At 41.8% G+C, this 20467-nt stretch overlaps 3 protein-coding genes and 1 long non-coding RNA gene across 5 annotated transcripts; 3 read left to right on the top strand and 1 right to left on the bottom strand.

Annotated features, from left to right (window-relative positions):
* Positions 1 to 30: 30 nt before the first annotated feature.
* Positions 31 to 2302, bottom strand: lipt2 (lipoyl(octanoyl) transferase 2). 2 transcript variants are annotated; one of them, XM_015341692.2, is made up of 3 exons: positions 2238 to 2302; positions 666 to 1531; positions 31 to 372 (listed from the first exon to the last, which is right to left on the bottom strand). In XM_015341692.2, exons 2-3 carry the CDS (start codon positions 1120 to 1122, stop codon positions 110 to 112), a joined length of 720 nt encoding a protein of 239 aa, XP_015197178.2. In that variant the 5' UTR covers positions 1123 to 1531; positions 2238 to 2302; the 3' UTR covers positions 31 to 109. The 2 variants fall into 2 exon arrangements, with proteins under 2 accessions (XP_015197178.2, XP_069045944.1); XM_069189843.1 differs by having other exon boundaries at positions 2242 to 2295.
* A 581-nt stretch (positions 2303 to 2883) lies between these two features.
* On the top strand, positions 2884 to 4816 carry defbl1 (defensin, beta-like 1). The gene is made up of 3 exons (XM_069189844.1): positions 2884 to 3157; positions 3562 to 3682; positions 4140 to 4816. Exons 1-3 carry the CDS (start codon positions 3103 to 3105, stop codon positions 4162 to 4164), a joined length of 201 nt encoding a protein of 66 aa, XP_069045945.1. The 5' UTR covers positions 2884 to 3102; the 3' UTR covers positions 4165 to 4816.
* A 740-nt stretch (positions 4817 to 5556) lies between these two features.
* Positions 5557 to 14700, top strand: pold3 (polymerase (DNA-directed), delta 3, accessory subunit). Its single transcript, XM_015341796.2, has 12 exons — positions 5557 to 5750; positions 6576 to 6631; positions 7055 to 7157; positions 7615 to 7654; positions 7915 to 8047; positions 8648 to 8915; positions 9097 to 9169; positions 9279 to 9465; positions 9851 to 9975; positions 10597 to 10688; positions 11443 to 11521; positions 13093 to 14700. Exons 1-12 carry the CDS (start codon positions 5694 to 5696, stop codon positions 13299 to 13301), a joined length of 1422 nt encoding a protein of 473 aa, XP_015197282.2. The 5' UTR covers positions 5557 to 5693; the 3' UTR covers positions 13302 to 14700.
* A 2566-nt stretch (positions 14701 to 17266) lies between these two features.
* On the top strand, positions 17267 to 19417 carry LOC138239103 (uncharacterized). The gene is made up of 2 exons (XR_011189546.1): positions 17267 to 18053; positions 18933 to 19417. It is a non-coding gene; the product is annotated as an uncharacterized lncRNA (long non-coding RNA).
* The last annotated feature ends 1050 nt before the right edge of the window (positions 19418 to 20467 follow it).

Here is a 20467-nt window from a genome sequence, read left to right as displayed (position 1 = left end):
AGAATAAACTGAGATGTTCTCATTCTAGACTTTATGCCCTGAAATGTTTTAAACATTTTATGAAGGTGTGCATTGTGATATGAAAGAAGAAAACAGACAGTGCACACTCTTATACGTGTATTTTTTCACTTGGATGGCTTTTATGATCTCTTATGTTTTCCAGGGACAGAATGCAGTTGAACTCTTCTGCAAAGGCATCTAGAAAAGGCTGAATAGTCTCTGCTACTGTAACATCTCTTTTCAGTTCTCTGCTTAACGAGGTGACTCCTTTACCCACAATCCCACAGGGTACAATGTGCTCAAACCAGCTCATCTCAGTGTTGCAGTTCAGAGCCAAGCCATGAGAGGTGATGTATCTCCCACAATGGATGCCTGAAAAACATTTTGCCATTAGAGATGACAGAGCACATAACACATCGTTTTCACCACCAACACTTTATCGAAGAAGCATCTTGACCTCATAACTGGGTACTTCTGGTTAGGTTTCTCATTATCCCTCAACTCCTTCACTTATGATCTGACTCTGCTTGAAAAAGTAAGGGCTGAATTGATGCCCCTACTCATTTAAAAAAAAACAAGATCTAAGTCTGTCCTGCACACTAGCAGCTAATGCATGCATTCCCCTCACACTGCAACTGGAGTCGAGAAGGAAGGGCCGGAATTACCTATGGCACAAATCTTGTTGTCCCCCACCCACACGCCCGTGTCCGGAGACGTGGAGGCCGCGATCCCCAACTTCCCGCACAGACCGATGACCGTCCTTTCCAGCTGGCACACGTACCAGCGGACACTCTTCCGGAAGCAGCCCAGGTGGAGGATGGGGTAGCACACCAGCTGGCCGGGCCCGTGGAAGGTTATGAGCCCGCCCCGGTCCGTGCGGAAGAAGTCGGCTCCGTGGCCCTTCAGCCGCCACTCCTCCTGCGCGGGGTAGGGGCCCTGCCTGATGCCAGTGGTGTAGACCGGGGGGTGCTCGCACAGCAGGAGGGTGTTCGGCGGGGGGCCGGTGGACTGAGACAGGGCGTCCAGATGCTGGCGGACATGCTGTCGCTGCATCTCTAAGCCAAGCCCGTAGGGAATGCGGCCCAAGTTCACCACGCGGACGGCAGCTCTCCGCAGAGCCATGACTCGCGCTGGGACGTGTAGTTTTAACTCTGCATCTGGGCTGGCGGAGCGCTGTGAACAGTGCAGCAAAGCGTGGAACAAAGACTCACGTTCAAGGCTTGTTCCGAAGTTTCTAACGAACCTTTAAAATTAATATTTTTTTAATTGTCCCTTATTGTACCAGCAAACCTCAACATCCCCTGCGTACCATTAGGCCTCAGTCCGACGAGGAAAGCCTTGTGTGTACATGTCTTCGCCCTTGGTTGTTAAAGCCACGCTTTGGTCTCGCGTCATAGAAGTGTTCATGCGAGCACCACTCAATCCTGTTCACCGTGGCAACCCAATGGTACCAGACGATAAGCAAAAACAAAGCTGCCCCCAGACTGTTGACAAACACCCACAAGCCTTCAGCGTCACTCATAACCCGGACCTACAAAAGAAAGCATAATTTCAGCAGGTCAAAACACAAAAACACGCCGCTGTTTTCATAATACCATAACTCACACAAAGAAAAGGCTATAAGACAAAGACTCCAAATTTCATTACACAACTACATCTACATTAGATCGAATCGAATTTTATATCATTATAAAAAAAAAGTTCCAGTGTGTGATTTTATGCAAAGCACTGTCATTTGATAAAGTACATGGTATTTAATTTTAATAACCCTGACGACAGACCGGGAAAAGCAAGGTCTCAACCCCTGAGTTGGTAGAGATTGTTTATGGTTACTGTACCAGATCGGGCCTCGAAACCCGAGAAACTTATTTTCCTACTGGAAGTTGTTTTTTTTTTCTCTCCTCTTCGTCCACACAGTTAACAACATAGAAAACAGCTGACCGTTGAGAAGTAGGTTATATTCAATAAAAAAGTGATTAATCACAAGTGAAATATCAAGGCCCGTGTTATTACTTCGGCTCAGAATAAAACTTATGATGAACTATATTTATAAACATCACACACGCTGAGGTGTGTGTATAAATTGTCTTCTAAAGTAAAATTATATTATTTACACAAGACAAATCTAAGGCAAATTTGTTTTTAAAAACCGACAGCACAAGTAGACATTTAAAATATCAACTTAACAAAAAAAACCATGAATAAATTTAGATGAGTTAAATCAAAAAGAAACTTACCTACAGTATTTTTGCTCGGACAGACTTATCCGTCCTATGGATGCCGCCATACTCTGACAGCTGATCCTCTGAAATTATTAACTTTATTGACAAAACACAGTGTTTTGACACTACTGCTGCACAGCGGCAGGGGGTGGCGCTGTTGTGGTGACGTCAATGTAACTGGTCTTGTCCTGCTTATTTCAAGTTTTAGAAACATAGTATACATTAGTAGCTGTTTATTTCTAATTAAAAGTTTTTTAAGCTTTCGGGCTTTCCATGCAATTGTTTTGCCTGCATCGACACACGGTAGATCTGGGGGAATAGTTTAATCATATTTATTATATTTATTTATAATATTAATATCAATAAATTAAAGATTCAGAAAATCAGGAAAACGTTCAGAAAACGTAAAGGCTATTTTCTGTGTCAAATGGCCTAAGGCCAATGATCTCAAGTCTGCTAATCTCACTCTTAATCCGTTTACAGAAAGAGCCGTGTGAGAGTGGCGCTGTGGACCAGACACAGTGAGAGGTACCATGTGTTTGTCATCGGGTGAAACTTATTTTCTCCACATAGAGTCTTCTGTTCTCTAGAAACCAGTGTCCCATGACACTGTATAAGGACATGCTGCCAAGAACGCGCTTAGGAATGAAGGCCTTGTTCCTACCCCAAACCTAATTAGGAATGGCCTACAGTTATCACTCTTTCCATTAAACTACTGTACCTTTTGAAGGTTGCCCGTGGTTAACATAAATACTGACTTCTAACAAATTCGATTTACTCCTCCTTCCCTAGTACGTAACTTTTCTAAGGAGCTATAAAAGTTCTCAAACATTTTAGGACTTGTAGCAAAGCACTGAAGTGTCATCAAAAGCAGGCAGCCATGAACTGTCAGCGCTTGGTCCTTTTGGTGGTACTGGCATTTCTAACCATGACGCGTGAGTTCTTCTAACTATCGCTTATTGTGTTATTTGGGTTTTATATAAGAAAACTTTGGCGGAAGGAGAGAACTGTTGTCTGTAGCATTGATGATTGCAGCACAATATGTTAAGCATTTTCATGGCTTGAAAAGATCACAGGCTCAGCAGAAATGTTAAAAATATTGTAGTGCCGTGAAAATGTCCATGATCTGACTAGATTACTTACTGGATACGCTGCTATTCATTTCTTCCTTATAAAGTTCCCATTCAACCCCCACATGAAGTTTTGAAAGGTTTGAACACAAGCTAAACATTGACAATATATTGAGTGTTGTACCTGTAGTTACAGTACTATGTTAAATTTTGTTTTAAGACAAACGAATCTGAATCTTAAAAAACAATCTAATCCTCTTTTTCACCAGATGGGGCTGAGGTGGGATCCAGCTTTCCTTGGGGGTGCTCAAATTACAGCGGGGTCTGTCGTACTGCATGTCTGCCTCAGGAGTTACCCTTCGGACCTCTGGGCTGTGACAAAGGATTTGTGTGAGTGCAGGCGGCTCTTGTTGCGTTTCTTCATCTACAGCCACATGCGATAAACAGACCTGGCTTCAACGTGCTTGGACCCTCCAAAAATAATAGCTTTTAAAACAGGTTCTCCTCTCTTTAGCAAAAAGCAGCTCACCACTAAATTCTGTTCCTTCCAATCAAGTATATTTTAGCACAAGATCTCAGAAATGCTCTTTATGAAAAAGAGATGGCGCAAAATGAAGTATTCCAGTGTCTTAATGTGTTCGAATATCAAGTTTTGTGAACGGTGTTACTAATTGCGCCCCGTTCTCAGAGTACATGCCAGTTGTCATAGCCCTTACCTCTCTGGTATTGAATCAATGGACAAAACAATGTCAGAAGAGACCAGAACCCCCGTTTCAGTTCCAACCATGATCAAGTGCTGCTTAAAGTAGTTGTTGTACTTAGTGCTGTATTTTTTTTTTCAATTCAGATGCTGTGTGTCTCATATCTTCTGAGGACCAGAAGCTTCCATTTTCCAGCTGGCTTCTTATCGCTCAGGATTTCCAAAGTGAATCTTTAAATATTGAACATGGCTGTGTTCCTGCTTTGTTTTCAAGTCATTCACGATACTAGCAGTATTTCAAAAGATCCGGTGCAGATATTCCATTTTCCCATGTGTCTCATCCTGTCATTACCAGAGCATTTTCTTCCCCATGTTTTTCCTGTAACCAATACTGTAAAGTTGGGGGGCACCTCTGTTTACATGTTAGGACAATAGTAGTAATATACTGTCTCAGTGAAGCTTCTTGCTTGGAACATATGCAATGTTTGTTCATTACAAATCCCAACATAAAGAAAATAATGTCTAACATAGGTCAGACAAGATTTATTTGTTCATTTTCCAATGTACTTGTCTCTTTCTAAAGAAGGAAATCGCAGAGATCTGAATAAGTCATTTATTTTTGTGAGACATACGGTAACTTATACACCTTTACATATACCTTCGTAAAAGGGCCCAGTGCTTTAGACCATAAAGCTTGTAGTATTTATGTTTTTTAAAATACCATCTGAGCTGGGTTTGTGTGATTGCATTTATTAAAATGGCCACTTTCCATTTAGTAAATACTTAATGCTACAATAAAAATAATTTCCCTTTTTTTCTCTTTATTTGTCTCTCAAATTTCTTTCTCCACAATTGTGTAAAATTCCGTATACATTCACATTTATGTAAATGAATGGTTATTTTTTTGATGATTGAGTTATGCCACCATCAGGCCTCAGGTAATTCATTTGTTCACATTCAGTTTCTGCTTTGTTCATGCTTCAATCTGAAGAAATGTTTGGTAATGTGTAACAAATTGCTTAATTTTTTAACATTCTGGTCTGAAAAAAAAACTAGAATGGAAAAAGTATTGATATTAATAGAACTCTATGCTACATACTGTATATGCAAAATAATAATATTATTAATAATAATCATCATCTCAGTCCTTAATTACTTTTCTCTAAGAGGACTAGTAAAACCTGCTTTACATAATAAATAATATGTTAAAAGTTTTAGAGGTAATTAGAATGTTTCAGAAACTATTTGAGTGAAGAACTGCAGGCATCAACGTGAGAGCTGCACAGCTGAACTTGCAGAGGTCGTTGTCACACTGAAAAGTACAAGGAAACCGCGAAAGTTTCGACAGTGAAACCGGGTTAAAACGAAGAAGAAAAAGAAAATGCGTGTGGAAGATAAAAGGGGGGATACAGAGACGAAAAAGCAGGCAATGGATTTAATGGAAAGCTGCGATTCTCGGTAAAATGGAGTTCGCGGCAAGGCGAAGTGGGAAAGGTAATTTTGACCCAGGCGGGCCCCCGTATAGAAAGTTGTTTACCGTTTCTAAGGGAACGACCTCTTCACCTTTGAACTCCAGTCTCGCATGGGGACGCGATGAGGAAAAACAGAGCTTGAGAGTCTTTCCCGCCTGAAACAGGGAGCTCGGCTCGGCAGAGTAGGGGTGGTGCGAATACGACCCGGACAGACGACGGAGTGGGCGCTATGGATGACCTCTACTTAGACAACATTGATGAATTTATCCATGATCAAAACAAAATCGTGAGTACGGGTTTGTTAAGTGGATTCATTTTCCGCGCTCCCTTCAGAGCCTGAAGGTCGCTGTTCGTGCATTTTGCTAAACTGCCCACGATTCGCGGTGGTCGGGCGCATCTATCGACATAAATCAGCACCTACATCCTCAAGTTAATGGTAGTCGCTGGCGATGAATGAGGGAGACGTTTCTGTTTTCTACAACACGTAAACAAGCGTTATGCTACATCTACGAACAGCGGCAACGGCGTGAAACGGCCAGCAGGCTTTTCTGCGTTGTGTTACAAAGACGGAAGCGGTCTCCGAGAATTAGGTGCTGGTGTGTTCAGTGTTGGCTGTCGAAAACGGACACGTGGTTAAGCTGAAGTTTCAAACAACACTAACGATAGGGGAAGGACATCTGACATGAGTTTGTCTGAAAGCCTAGCGACCTGCGGCAAATGTCACGTACACCTATGTACCGAAAATACGTCAGACCTCACGGCTGGCATCGGCAGTATTTTGAGTTCAACAGAATAGCATGAGATCTGTAGTCCACTAATTTCAATACCTGAAGGGTGTTCTGTAGAGTTTTATTAATTGAATGCCATTTGTTCTATGTGTTGGTCAGAAATGATCGAGGGAAATGTTTATTGGACTGCACCTCGTCCTGGGCCACCCTTTCATGACTCTAAGCTTGTTAATGAGACTTTCTAAATTCTTGCTTATTTCAGACAGTCCCTCAGCTCTGAGTGAGGCACCCATTCAGATTTCATTAGTGGGTGATTCTTAAATGAATGCATGACAGCTACCTTGTACTGTTACAATATTCTTGACAGTGCTTTTTTCATTCAGGTTACCTACAAATGGCTTTCTCTCACCTTGGGAGTTCATGTCAACCAGGCAAAACAGTAAGTGACATCCCACCCTGTATCACTGTCACAATCTGAATACTTCCCTCCTTTCATTTTTAGTATATTGTGTTTATTCTGCTTGCATTTTGGAGATTGTCAGTGCAATTTGTGTATTCATCACTGAGCAAGTTAGTTTAGCAGGTATAATCAACGGACTGGGTGCATTTTTCTCGTTAGGTAACAACCTCCGCTTTTATAACAAGGTTAAGAAAAGTCATGTAATTATACTTCAGTTTGAAATCAGATGTTAGGGGCTGGAATCTGGTGTAATGCTTTTGTGCAGTGAGTTTTCTGTGGATAACAAATTCACATAAAAGCGCCTTTGCTGTGCTCCAGGTTTTTATGTAACTTATTCTCATAGAAATCCCAGTAATATGCAGCTATTGTATTTGTGTACTAATTCAATGTTCTTCATTTTAGAATGCTTTACCACTACTTAGACCAAAAGAGAAAGGAGAGCTCCGGGTCTCAGCTTCACGCCACTTACCTGGTGTCTGGTAAACTGACGGAGAATGGCAGCACGGTGAGCAGATCAAGGCATGGATTTGAGGAAGAAACACAACCGAGGAGATGATCTGTACAGGCTGCCGCAGGGCTACAGCGCCTCGAACGCCTTTGGTTTCCGTGACACAGCCTCATTCGCCGTACTGACTTTGGAAACACGAGCCTGGTCCTACACGTGTTTAATAAGAAAGTTTGCAAATAAGAGGAGGCTCTTAGTGGCTAATTGATCCTAGCATCTCACGCAGCCATTATTGGGAAGAAGCAGTGGGATGGGCTTTGACAGCGTGGCTCAGGTGCTTCCTGTTCTCCGGACCACAGGGTCAGAGCACATAGTCGCGAAGAGAGGAGTCTTGGTCAGGTTCGGTGGTATAATTCAGCACTAATTGATCTGAGAGGAATCTTTTTTTTTTTATCTTTGTCCTTCAGAATACCTATCAGTCTCTGAAAATTGTGGACTAAAAACTGTTTCTTTGCAGAGTCACAAGGTGGCAGTAGTGAGAGAAGATCAGCTCGAAGGCAAGTTGGAGAAACATTTGGTTTTATTTAACCTGGTTCCAGTTCTGACTCTTAATGTTTGTTACAACCTAGACCGGGTCAAATCTGTGGGGCCTACAAAGAAATCTGAGTTCCCCGCTCTTAAGATTTTATTCAAAAGCAACTGATGTTTCAGGTTAAAATCTCTTTCAGTACAAATGACAGGAATGCGTTTTGGTTTTGCCTGAGCTTTTCTTCCCTGGAGTCTTACAAATGTCCTTTTTTTAATTGACTCTTTACAGCTGTCAAGTCCAAGATGGTAGTGATTGCCAGTGTGCATGTGTACAGCATTCAGAAGGCGGTGCTGAAGGACAGTGGGCCTCTGTTTAACACAGATTACGATGCTGTAAAAGAAAATTTAAAGAATTGCAGCAAGTAAGTCCTGAATAAAGAATTAGAGTCGTGATCATCCTACACTGACAGACTGAAGGAGCTGAAGTTTTGGTTTTAGTCTTCGACAGAGAAGATTGCGGGGGGACCTGCTACATGACCTACATGGTCAAGCCAGTGGATTTCTTCAGAATGGACAGTGAAGAGCAAACCAGAGGGCTCCGAGTGTAGACTATGTGGAAATGCATTTAAAACCAAGAAGAGGAGACGCATCTTTAACCATAGGGTTACGGGGGAAAATAACCCAATCATGTTCTTTTAAGAAGCATGTCAACAGTTAATTTCTGAATACCTAATGCTTCTCTCGTTTGTAACATTTCTTATGTTCTTTATGATTCTAGTTTGACTTTATCTTACTGAAGGGCACAAAACAAGTTATATACTGTAGTGATGATCAGAAAAAGTATAGTGCAGTGTGGAGTGCCGTTGAGGGCTCTGGATTCACAGCTGGAAGATTACGTGTGCCGATGGCAGGTTTGGCTCTGCTGTTGTGCTTCACTCTGATTGTTTCAGTGGGACATCCGTCTTGACAATTGTAAGTTGAACACGGGTCGGACAGCTCACGAAAGTCTTTCTGTCCATTAGGCACAGTGCCATCCGATGTGCTGGTGCGGATCCTTTGTCCTCCGCGGAGATCTTGCGCATGGAGGAGATGGCGCAAGCGATGCCCCCAGCCTCCGAGGCGCAGCAGTCCGCCAGCAAGCCTGCGCTCAACGGGCACAGCACTCATGTGGCAAAACCAGCTGCTCAGCCGCCCAGAGGGATCATGGGAATGTTCAGTGCTAAAAGCACGTCCAAGTCTCAGGAGACGGACAAGGAAGTGAAGACCGAAGTGAAAGAAGATACTGCAGCTGTATGTGCGCTTTTGTTTGTGTGACATTGCAGTGGCTAGATTTAATCATTGTGGGCTATCACACCTTATGAACAATGAAATTAATAAAATTATCCAAATGTTTAGCCAATTTTAGGCCTGTTTGTGTTACAGGATTGCCGTACTACACTTAAATGAGCAAATCTTGTTTTATTGTTGACAGGCAGAGCCATCAAAAAGTAAGCCACCCAGCAAAGCTAGTGCCATGAATAACTTCTTCGGAAAGGCGACCACGAGTGAGTTTTTATTGGAGTGATTTTTTTCCCTTACCCACTAGCTCCATAGTGCCCTCTGTTCACAGGCTGCTGCTTGGCCGTCCTTACGGGGCTTTGTCTTCCCGTGCAGGTAAAGCCAAAACGCCCGCTGAGAAGGAAGTGAAAGTTATAAAGGAGGAAGCCGGCGCACCTGCGTCTTCACCGGCCCAGGAGGAGGAGCGGACTGCGAGTCCTGCTGCCCGGCCCGAGGTGGACATCAAGGAGGAGAAGCCCAGGAGCTCGGAGGCCCGGGGGAAGAGGCTGAAAGAGAGTAAAAGGTTGTGCAGAGAGCTGCGGCCGGGGCGAGTTTGCTGTCTTCAAGTGCTGTTTTCACGCACTTGAGCAGATCAGAATCCTATACCGTTGTGTCTGGGGGGGGGGACCTTGAGCATTGCAGAGTTTAAGCGCGGGATACAGGTTTATCGCACCTGGAAGACAGCTTCGGGGAAAAACAAATCTCCAGTGTTCAGCAGTGCCAGGTCATTAAATCTAGCTGGTCGTAAAAATGTTTTATAAGTGAGGACTTCATTTTTTCTTCTTAAATGCGCGACACTAATCAGTTTTAGGAGAGGCCTCTAGCATTACGACACTTTTCTGTTTCATCCCTTTCTCCCGTAGAACAAGTCCCCTAATATTTGTTTCTTTCACATTTTTTTTGTTTAGCATCCCTTCTAGCTGTAAGACAAAGCGGCTGGAAGTGTCGGACAGCGAGGATGAGAAGTTTGAGAGCCAGAAGAAGAAGAGACGCCGAATAAAGAAACCGCAGCCAGACAGCAGCGACGATGAGGGTAAGAGACGTCTCCCAGAAGCGGGGCTCCTTCACGCAGCTCTCTGAAGGACAGCTCTAGTGTTTATCTCTGCACTGCCACACTCCAGTGCTCCTGCTGGGGGCTCAGCCAGCTTGAAAGGTATTGTGTAAAAGTGCTTCAAACTAAACGCGGATTTCCTATCCTGATCAAATTCGGCATGAATTAAATCATAAGCACAAATGTTGCTCAAGAGATAAACAAGGATACAAATTGAAACTACAGGGTAGTGCTGTTACAGCAGAGGAAATTAGGCATATTGTACACAACTTGAATCCCCATTATCTTCAGCATTAAATACTAGTTGTATTTTCCCAAAATGTTTAGTAGAAATTATTTCTAAAGACAAATATGTAACTTTTTAAGTGTTATTAAAGTATTCAGTATTAATTGTGAGAATTTTATTTTTTATCCCTAAGAGAGGCATTGTAAGGAGCATGTTTTATATGCTTGCTTTTTGTAGAAGTGGAATACCAGCAACAAACATCAGTATTTGTAGGCGCTAATCATAAATCGGGCAGCTGTGTGCCTTCTGTTTGTCAAGTGGAAAATGGTGGAGAAGGCAGCAGGCGGGATGAGGTTTGTCTGTTGTTTCTGTGACAGTGATCCCAGACTCCCCTCCTTCACATCATGTGGCAACACCGTCGCCAAGCCCTGAAGCCCACGTCAAGAAGGAGCCCGACTCCCAGTCTGAGGCAAGCATGCTTTTTAAAAGCTTCCTGCTTTTTCGTTGCTGAATGTTGATCTGTTATGTCTTTGAATCCACTTGTCTTTTTTTTTCCCTGAATTGCATCCACAAGTGTGCAGGTCTTCTGAATCGTAAATGTCATGAGGTCCACATCCTGGGGAGTGAGGGAACAGGATGCTTCTTACTGACTGCAAATTGAACTGTTAGCTTTTCATTTACACGAGGCCCGGTAACCAGCTTGACAATGGTTTTGTGTTCTGCTCCATCTTTAGAGCTAGAAACACACAGGTATTTCGCAGGTGCTTGGCAGTCACACACCTGAAGGTACAGGTAAAAAGAGCCAATGAGCTGGGCAAGACTCATGATGCTCAGCTTCTCCCTCTATACTAAGCAAGGCCTGAATAGACACAGGTTTATCTCTTTGCCCTGTGGCCCGTGTCATGTCTTCCGAATGTTCAGGACCTTAAAGAGTAATGCAGATGTATAATTTGGTCCATCGTGTCTCTCACTAGCCTCCTGCTTTCTGGTGTCCCTGATTTTTGTATCAAGTCAGTCAATCACAATCTGCTTTCTTCTCTCAGTAATATGTAGTCGAATTTCATGGGTCATTTCATCCCTATCGTTTTATATCTAACTGTTTTTGCCTGATCACTTGAAGCCTTTAAAGTCAATGGGCGTCCAGCTACCGTTAGGGCTGTGTTTGTTGGAAGAATTGTAGGAGCAGAATCACATCCCAATAAAGGCATCTGTCTCCACCCCAGGGCACTTCGGGAGTCAGGAGAAGGAAGAGGAGAAGGGTGCTGAAGTCTCGTACCTTTCTGGACGATGAAGGCTGCATGGGTAAGGCAGATTTAAACTGAGAGTGTCGGTGTTAAGGAACTGGGGCCTCGGGCCTGCTCTGTAAATTGGACGTGCCAAATGCATGACTACAGAAACTTCGACAGAAGGAGTATGCTGGAAATTCATGGGCGTTGGCTGACTGCAAGATTGCAATCCTCACTGAGATGCATGTTTTTTCTATTTCGACATAGAGGGCTTTTTTTTCCTCTTTACAAATCTGATCTTGAATCAGGACAGATTTCCCCGATGGTGTATTTGGTTTCCTGCATGTTAGTGCTGTATTTCTTGTCATGAAGACAAATGTTCATGCTTGGCTCCATTGGTATTTGCTGTTTCTTTCCAAACCCACACAAAATCCTGTGAAATGCATTTATCCGCAAACACATCAGCTTTCTTTTCAACATCTTTTGTAAGTTTTCTTAATTCTTTCATTTTTTGGACCTGCACCAAAATTTTTTGAAAAGGCTATCAATTTGTTTGTGGTTTTGTTTGATTTCATTATAGAAGCCACAGCTTCAAGCCACTGTATAAACGCAGAACTAATTAAGAATAGTTCATTTAAGTTTTTTCCCCACTTTCTTATTTTTCAGTGTCATACACTCTTTTATTAAGACATTGATTTATTTTTTTCTCTCCAGAGTTTTTAAAGAGGTAATTAACTTTGAAAATTATGTGGAGTTGTCACAGTTTAAAATGCCATTTATTTTAAACTTGGCCTGTGCCCTGGAAATAGTCAAGAGAATGAACTAATCATGCAGCGCGCAGCTTGTGGCTCCAGGTCATACACGCGCCTCTCTGGTCAGCGTGCTCTTGTCGGCCAGAACCCCATCCTACAGCCACAAGATCAGCAACATTGCGTTCTTTCTATACAGATTTTTTACTCATATTTTGGAATAATTTCAATTTTCATTTCTTGGATCTATCTGTACTTTCACCAGACCCGTTTGCAGTGTTTTTTCGTCCAGTAAACTCCTTACTTACGCTTCGAGCGAAAAGGACTGGAGAATGCTTTTGTTTTTAACTTTTATGCATATGTGGTTTACAAAATCCTCGGGAGTATAGTACATAATGAAGTGTTTCAAATACAGATGCTGGCCTAAATAGCTTAATGTCTGAAGAATGTCATGTAGTTTCCCTAGAGGCTGAGCATCCACAACAGTGTTGTTCATTTCTTCTAGATACCCACAATCCTTTGTGTGTCTTCCTCATTCCCCTGAAGGGGTTGTATGATCGTCAAAGCTGTAAACACCACTGGCCCTGGATCCAACTGGCCTGCCCACTTCTGTCCATTCTGCTCAGTCAGGGTCACCTGTCCAGAATCCCTTCAAAATTGTCACCCATTGAGAGGTTGAGAAGGTCCTGGGCAGGTCAGCTTGAATTTAAGCTGGATGCGCAGGAATTAGTAGGGGTGTCATTGGAAAGTTTCAGCCCTGAATGTCTTAACACTCACTGAACAGTGGTTGCTTTTGTGCTCAGTGCAGATTAATGTCCTTTTATTCTTTCATGACCTCCTTTTCACTGTGTCACTAGCACCAGTGGTTTAATGCGGCTGGACTCTGCTTGTCTTCCAGTGACCGAGAAGGGTTACCAAAGTGAGTCCTGCACGGACAGTGAAGGGGACTCGGGCACGTCCAGTCACAAGCGGCCCGACCCGCCGGCTGCTTTGAAGCCCGCCACTGGGAAGAAAGAGGAGGACCGGAAGAGTCAGAAGAAGACCACAGCCACCGCCAACAAGGGAACTAAACAGGCCTCCATAATGGGGTTCTTCCAGAAGAAGTAACTGGGGGGGCGTGGAGCAGGACACGCCCCAGCTTGCAGGGATTGGTTTTGTACGTTATTCAGTGTCACTGACAGTTGCGACTTGAGGATGCAGTGGAATGCCTGGAGGAAGACATGGAAAGGAAGATGGGCCACACTGAAGTGAAGGACTCAGGGGACTGATCTCGGGTGGCTTTTCTCCTATCACAGCAAGGGGTTGCTCCGTGACAAGAGAGCTAGTCTGCAGTCAGCTAAAAGCTGTCCTAGAATTTGAAAAATGTGACTTTCTTTATCCCGGTTGTGTTTTCGTCACACTCATACTAGTCAAATAGTCTGCTACAGGGTCTGGTACAGTATGAGCCCACACAGATCATAAACAGCAGCTCTGGCAGGCTTTGAAAGCTGCTGGCCCAACTCCCAGGACTGATACGATATTGACGGTGATTATGGTTGTTGTGACATTGTGGGTGAAACTAACTTTCTAGTGCTGGTCAGCTTGTACAGATTCCATTGATGCACACAGTGTTTGCGTCACAGTGAATGCTGCCTTACCCTTAAAAAGGAAAAATGGATTTGAGTTCTAATTATAGAAGAACCCTGGAAATGTTCAGCCAAACTAAACAAGATATGAGCAAGGGCTTGGATTTATAGCAGGGGTTTGTCCGTGACATTGTTCAAATAGACTAAATATTGTTAGATAATAAACAGGTTAAATATCCTGTTCCTCTTCTGCTGTTAAAAGAGTAAATGATTGTTGCTTTTTTTCCTCAGATCAGTCTCATGGGAGTTGGGAATTCATAATTCATGAAGCTAGGAATGACAGATATTCTTTATTTTATACATTTAAAAGCTACCAAAAAATCTTTATGATATTGTTTTCCTACCCTAAAGAACAGTGAAATCCCTCAAACTGACCACTGTGATTCACAATTCTGTTCTGAATTCAGAAATGAACCCTGATATTTTCATATTTTACAGCAGCAGTGTGTGAGGTTATGGTTCTGGTGTTTTAAGGGGACATTTGGAGTCTAAAGAGTGGATTGTTTTCAGATATCAGTACCCAGAAGCAGAACTGATCCTTAGTAAAGTATGCTAAGTCAAAGGTAAAATAGGGTGTATATCCTTTCTATTTTGTTACTAGTGGTTGTGTTACTAAAAAATGGTATTTCTTTTTAACTGTTTTTTCTTGTTTTTAGCTGTGGGACCTTGTTTGAAATTGGAAGAATCTGCTTTACTAGTAAAATAAATGAATTAACTGTGTGTTACTGCTGTATTCAAAACATATTATCTTACCATTACATTCTTCCATTTAAAAATAATGTAGAGACACCTGGTGCGTAAGAGGTTCTAACACCCTCACATGTTTTTGCATAGAGGTGTTGCACCTGTAGATTGTATTAAATTTAAAAACTTCAACCTTTGGTCTGTTGAACGCTTCACTTGTGTTTTAGCTGCTGGATTTTCTCTCTGTTTTTTTTTGGTTTTGTGGATTGCAGGGATATCAATGAAGTATTTTTGGAACTTATGTTAATAGTAGTATTGTAGAGAATGCAGTTGTAGTGTACATGCAGAATCCTTTGCCAGCTGTAATTGCGTGTATCACACAAATAGTTTAGACCACATTTAAGCAGAATTATATGGACTTTTTTTAATACCATGAATAATTTTCTAATGCGGTTGAAGGTCATTTCCATAATGTAGGTCATGAAACGCATAGAACAGTTATTTTGCAGATTTTTCATTGTCTTAAAGGACTCCCTGTACCTTGAAGTCAGAGCTGCTTTATTACAGAGGGGATGGAAAATGTCTTCACTGTAGCTGGGGTTTTTTTTGTATTGCATCGTGGCACAAGAATCATCTCTGTTCACCACATTTTCAGTCACTCACAAACCCCTTTGTTTAAGAGCTCAGGATGTGAGAAATGAAACAAATATCCTCCCCGCAGATTGTTTTTAGGAAGAGGTGTTTATTTGATAAGATTGAATGCTATTTGCCTTTGGAGTTTTTGCATTTCAGCATGACATCATCCCTGGCCCTGGTATGGGGCCTCATCTCTCAGGCTTTGATTTATAAAAACAAAACGTTTTCCTCTTGGCAACAACCAAATGTGGCAGCACAGATCAGAACCAAATGAATTTTCTCTGATCGAGAGCCACTAACCTGAAGTGCCTAGCTTTGTTGCAAGCAAGGCTTTAAAAACACTTTGTTTTGAATTCCTTTACTTGGCATACTACACTGCACCCATTACCCAGCCCTTGTGTTGTAACCCCTTCTTCTGCGTAAGACACCGAAACGAACCACAAGAAATGTGGCTGAGTGAGACTTTGTGCTGATGATACTTTATTTCCATGCACTCTGATAAAACTGTGCTGTCATGAATTATGTGTCTTTCCAAGTAACATATTTCTTACCCTTTGAAAGCTGTTCCAGGGCTTGACACTCTCCCTGGAACTGTCAGGTTGCCAATGTAAGATTAGGCATTTGTAAGGCTAAAATAACATTACGGTTAAGACCGTATTAACATAAATGGGCTTTGCTAATTTAAAATGTGCTTTTCTGGCTGTTCATGATTTTACACGATTTGACATGTGTAAACCCAGCCTGTACCATGGAGTAAGCAGTTGAGAGGTCTCTCGTACATTTCAATGCAGTCAGCATTTAAAGAAAAAAACAAAGATGCCTTTTGAAGTTAGAAAGTTTTGTTGCTGTTTATTGTCTTAGGCTAGAGCGTCATTTGAGTGTTTCAGATTTAATTAGTTGACTGTTGCCAGAATAGGGATCTGTTCTTTCAGTGCAGAAGATTATCACTAGTTCTCTCCTAGATATAAGCTCTTTATTAGTGTTCAGCTGTTTATTATATATTATTACATATAAAACAATTAGAAAATCAAGTTTGAATGTCCATTTGGAAACCATATATCATGACCTGTATGAATTAAAAGGAGCAAAAAAGATAGGTGGAAGGTGGAAATTCCAGAAGATCAAGGTCTAAGTAATAAAGGCTTGTAAGGATTGCTGAGTTTAGAAGTAAGATATGTGAAATGCATTTGAAGCACTGTTAATTATGTCAGTATTTTAACCCTAGCCTCAGCTGAAGTGATGAAAATGTTGTATGCTCTTTTTGTTTTTGAATTATATTTTCAGATTGGCATTTTCACCGTATCCGCAAAAAAGGGTGCACTTCAGAATAAAATACTGAAGTGAAAACACATTTAAGATGAGCAAACTAAGAGGGTGATAGTTAACCAGTGAGCCTACTGTAAAGTTAAGTTATTATAAGACTATTAAAAAGCACACAAAGAAGACTAAAGGTAGACATAGTTGGAGACAGTTTCTCTTGTGTGCCACTTGGTGGCACTAGTGCTTTCTCTCTCGAACCAAGGAATCCCAATACAGGATAAAGAGCTTTTAGTGTATAAGGAAAAATTATCTTGTTTTCAGAATAAGATATATGATTAAAATAAAAAATGCAGTGACTCGGAAAGAATGGGCTCATTATTTCATCTTAAAACAACTTTTAACATGTTGCATGTCAGACAATATATTGTTCGGTTCTTGTAACTCTGCAGTAATACTTAAAGCTGGCCCTGTTAATAAATGTTCGAACTTCGAGTCAGGGAGAAGACAATCAACTCCATCAAATGTTTCCTCAATACTGGCAGATTCTTCAGAACACGAGAAAAAAAACACCTTTGTAAGGCAGAATTACTTGAGATGGAAAGAATCTCCCTTGATTTTGTTCTATGAATGAGTGAACACTGAGGTAAAGAGGGTGAAATGCAGGTTCACCCTCTTTTGTTGTCCTTTTAAGGTTTAAAGCCAAAGTTCAACAGGTATTACCACCTTATTACTAAGGACTCATTGCCTAAAGTACGCTTGATGTAATATTTTATTGACAGTGTGGTTTTGTTCTCGATCCTTTATGACACAGGTGACAAGAGCCAGTTGCACTGACCATCATCGCTGCCTGTTGACCGGGAGAGAGGTTCGTCCCCCCCAGGGACAAACCCCTCTGATCAGGGGCGCTGAGCTTGACAAATGGGTGTTTCCCCATATTGGGCGCCATGGAGTCTCCGAAGGAAGACAGAGTATATCTCACCGCGGTGGAAGAGGACAATGGAAAAGTAATCTGCGCAGTTCAAAGACGTGTTTCTATCTTTATGACTTGGCACCGGGAGCAGAGGCTCAGATAAATGGTTTCCAGCTTCTGCTTCAAAGGTGAGGGCTTGCGGGGGGGCTGCACCAGGCTCTGGGAGCATCTGGACTGGCATCTGTGCGTGTCTTGTGTGTGCGTGAGCTTCTCTTGTCCGTCGCCCTGCCGTGTGGTTGTGTCAAGGGAAGGCTTGGTGTGCGGAGCTCATCTGTGTATGTGATTGGAACTGTGCAGGAATCCCCGACACGGGCAGAGAAATCATAGCCTAAACACCTCCTTGAACCCCCTTTTTAGATTCTGACACTCCGCAACTTTGCAGCCGTTGTGATCGAGGTGAGAGAGAAAACACCTCTTTCCTGGACTCATCACCACTCTGCTGAGATATGAGCAGTCTGGCTCTCGTGCAGAGCTCTGCTGTAGCAGCTCATTTATCCTACTGCTAAATCTAGAGCCGACAATAACTGACTGAGAGAATTAATGCAGCCTTGAAAACTCCTTTGCTTCACGGAGATGTCAGATTACAGGATTCTCATTTTTCCAAAGAATGTCTAAGAAAGTGTTGGAATTTTGTTCAAGAACAGGGGACACCTGAACTGCCCTGGACATTTTTTGCCTCTTGTAGTAAGCATCTAATATGCCTTTCAGCTGAATGTATATGCTACCGTGTATGGTAAATGATAGACTCTAAAAAAAACAATAGCTTTCTGTGATTATTTTAAGCACTCTGGTAATTAGGTAGTATTTCACTGAGACCTCTAACTGAATGTGCATGCTATTTCTCTCTGTAATTACTCTACACTGTCTTTAAGAGGAAAGCAATCAGGAGTACATTAACGGACCCCCAGGAATTTTCAGTTGTAGTTGATTAATTTTTAAGTAATATTTTCATATAATTGTTATTTTTTCATATAATTATTAGCAAGTGGGAGCCAGGAAGCCCAAGTGTGAGTGGTTCCTGTCTCACTGCAGCCCAGCCAAGCCAACTTCCCAACTGGACATCAGACAAGCTCTCTACTTTGGGACATTAGGCACTGTCTGTCTGTGCAGATCCCTCAGTTTATTATTCTAAGTCTCAGTGCTCGCTCTGCTTTCCTACATGTGCAACACAAGTCTTTAGATTCCATCTATGCTCCATGACGCTGTTTCTAATTTCCTGTCGTCCTTTGTGCCAGCTATAGGATAGACTGAAATGGAAAACTGAATGCTTAGGTTCCTGGATTCCAGTATCCAAAATATGTTTTGTGTCATTAATGCACAGCCTGTATTAATTATGGTGCTGTTGTTTCTGTTTACTTATAATGATACCTGTAATTCACAATTAATTGAAGTTTTATATAGTGCTCTTCACAAGGGGATCTCACAGTACTTCAAATCATAAAACAAAGACTGCTGCAGTATAGCAATAAACTGTCAAATGTTTTATACACTGATAAAAGGTCTCTTTATTAACCCGATGTGAATTGGCCTCAGCTGAATCCGTTTCATTTTGTTTGTTTCCAGCCTCCGGTGCAAGGGACTAATGTGTTTTCTGAAGCTTACAAGATACGAACGGCCCGGGTCACTTTACTGCTGAAAGGGCAGCAACATTCCTTGATACTATTCAAGAAAGTGCAAGAGGCTGTGAGGCCAGAGTGACATTTCTGTTCATTTCTGGAACAGATCTCTCAGATGTCCATACCGCAATGAGAGAGGTGGCATAGTGCGTGGACCCTACATTGTCTCCTGTCTCCTAACTATTTCCTTCTGGGAGCTGGCCACAGGAATACACTTGTAATATAAGCTTAAGGCTTTAAAAGCATCCTGAAGGGAATCGGCTCTTTATTTGGCATTTTAGAAGTATTGAAAGATTGAAAAGGATTTGTCTTTGATGGAAGCATTTAAGGAATGTTAGAAGTAGATGTTATTTTTTTTTATTTCAGGGTTAGAAAGGATCAGCACTGACGAGTGCATTTCAAACCACAATAAAAGTCAGATGTACACAGAAACTTGTAAAGTCCAGTTTACATCACAAAGTAGACAACATTTCCAGGTATGTTCAGTGTCATATTCTGTAGCAACAAAACCTCTGGTGTGTTGAAGCGGCCCTGTTACGTTGTAAACAAGCCGGCTTGCGAATACGTCTCTTTTAATCCAATAGAAATATTGCTCTCAACTGCGAAGACTTCAAAACTTCAAAACTTCCCAACTTCATCTGCATGCAAATCACATTGTTAACTTTCTGAAAATATCTACTGCACAACATCGCATTACATTAGTCATCACGGTGACTAGCGACCAGGAAGGGCAGCATTTCGTCACACTTGTTGGGAGCTCTTGCTGTCGCCTGTGGTGAGACCAGGGGTTTGCGACGACATGGCGACTTACAGTACTGTCACAAAGGTCATGATTTTGTGGTTAATTTGAAATTTGTCAACTTTTATCTATACAATCAATGAGTTTATTTTGATTCAGAGATCTAATAGCCAGTCTGAGAAACTGGGACTGTAGCTCCCCTTTAATTAAACAATAGAGTAAACCAAGAGAAGTAAAAATGTACTAGTGTTTGGGTAGTGACGCACAAATCCATATCAAATCTATAATTTCTGTGTATAACCTTTAGAAAAACATGGAACAAAACCCTAGGTTTTATTATGCAACTGCTACTGTGATCTGTTAAATTTCATCGCTTCTGCATCTTAAAGTAGCACTGCAATGGACAGGCAAATCTTCAACAAAATATATTGGATTTCCAGGAAAAATAGAAATTAAGAGGTAACCCTATCGCCCAGAATATATCAACATGTCTGTTCTTTTTGAAAATACATCACCGCTCCAGAAGTCTCATTCCAGACTTGCTTTCTTTTCCATTTTGCGTTTACTTCCATCTCTCTCCGCTCTGTCAAGCGCCCACTTTTAATTAGACCCTACTTGAACAGCTGAGCAGATGTGGAATGTCTTTCTCAGCCCAGGTGGAATAAATCAATAGGCATTTAGAAGAATATATCAGATGAATCCATGTTATTAAATTTAAACTGGTCTGGAGCTTAACAATTATT

The sequence above is a fragment of the Lepisosteus oculatus genome, chromosome 5 (assembly GCF_040954835.1).
Source record: "Lepisosteus oculatus isolate fLepOcu1 chromosome 5, fLepOcu1.hap2, whole genome shotgun sequence".
Taxonomy (NCBI): Eukaryota; Metazoa; Chordata; class Actinopteri; order Semionotiformes; family Lepisosteidae; genus Lepisosteus; species Lepisosteus oculatus.
Note: the sequence above shows the minus strand (reverse complement) of the source record. Positions and strands in the feature narration are given on the sequence as shown.

Coding starts and splice junctions, on each gene's coding strand:
- lipt2 (XM_015341692.2), bottom strand. CDS start 1,122: ATGGCTCTGCGGAGAGCTGCCGTCCGCGTGGTGAACTTGGGCCGCATT. Junction 373..665: donor CAACAAGATTTGTGCCATAG/GTAATTCCGGCC, acceptor AATGTTTTTCAG/GCATCCATTGTGGGAGATAC.
- defbl1 (XM_069189844.1), top strand. CDS start 3,103: ATGAACTGTCAGCGCTTGGTCCTTTTGGTGGTACTGGCATTTCTAACC. Junction 3,158..3,561: donor GGCATTTCTAACCATGACGC/GTGAGTTCTTCT, acceptor CTTTTTCACCAG/ATGGGGCTGAGGTGGGATCC. Junction 3,683..4,139: donor GGCTGTGACAAAGGATTTGT/GTGAGTGCAGGC, acceptor TTTTCAATTCAG/ATGCTGTGTGTCTCATATCT.
- pold3 (XM_015341796.2), top strand. CDS start 5,694: ATGGATGACCTCTACTTAGACAACATTGATGAATTTATCCATGATCAA. Junction 5,751..6,575: donor TCCATGATCAAAACAAAATC/GTGAGTACGGGT, acceptor TTTTTCATTCAG/GTTACCTACAAATGGCTTTC. Junction 8,048..8,647: donor AATTTAAAGAATTGCAGCAA/GTAAGTCCTGAA, acceptor TCTGTCCATTAG/GCACAGTGCCATCCGATGTG.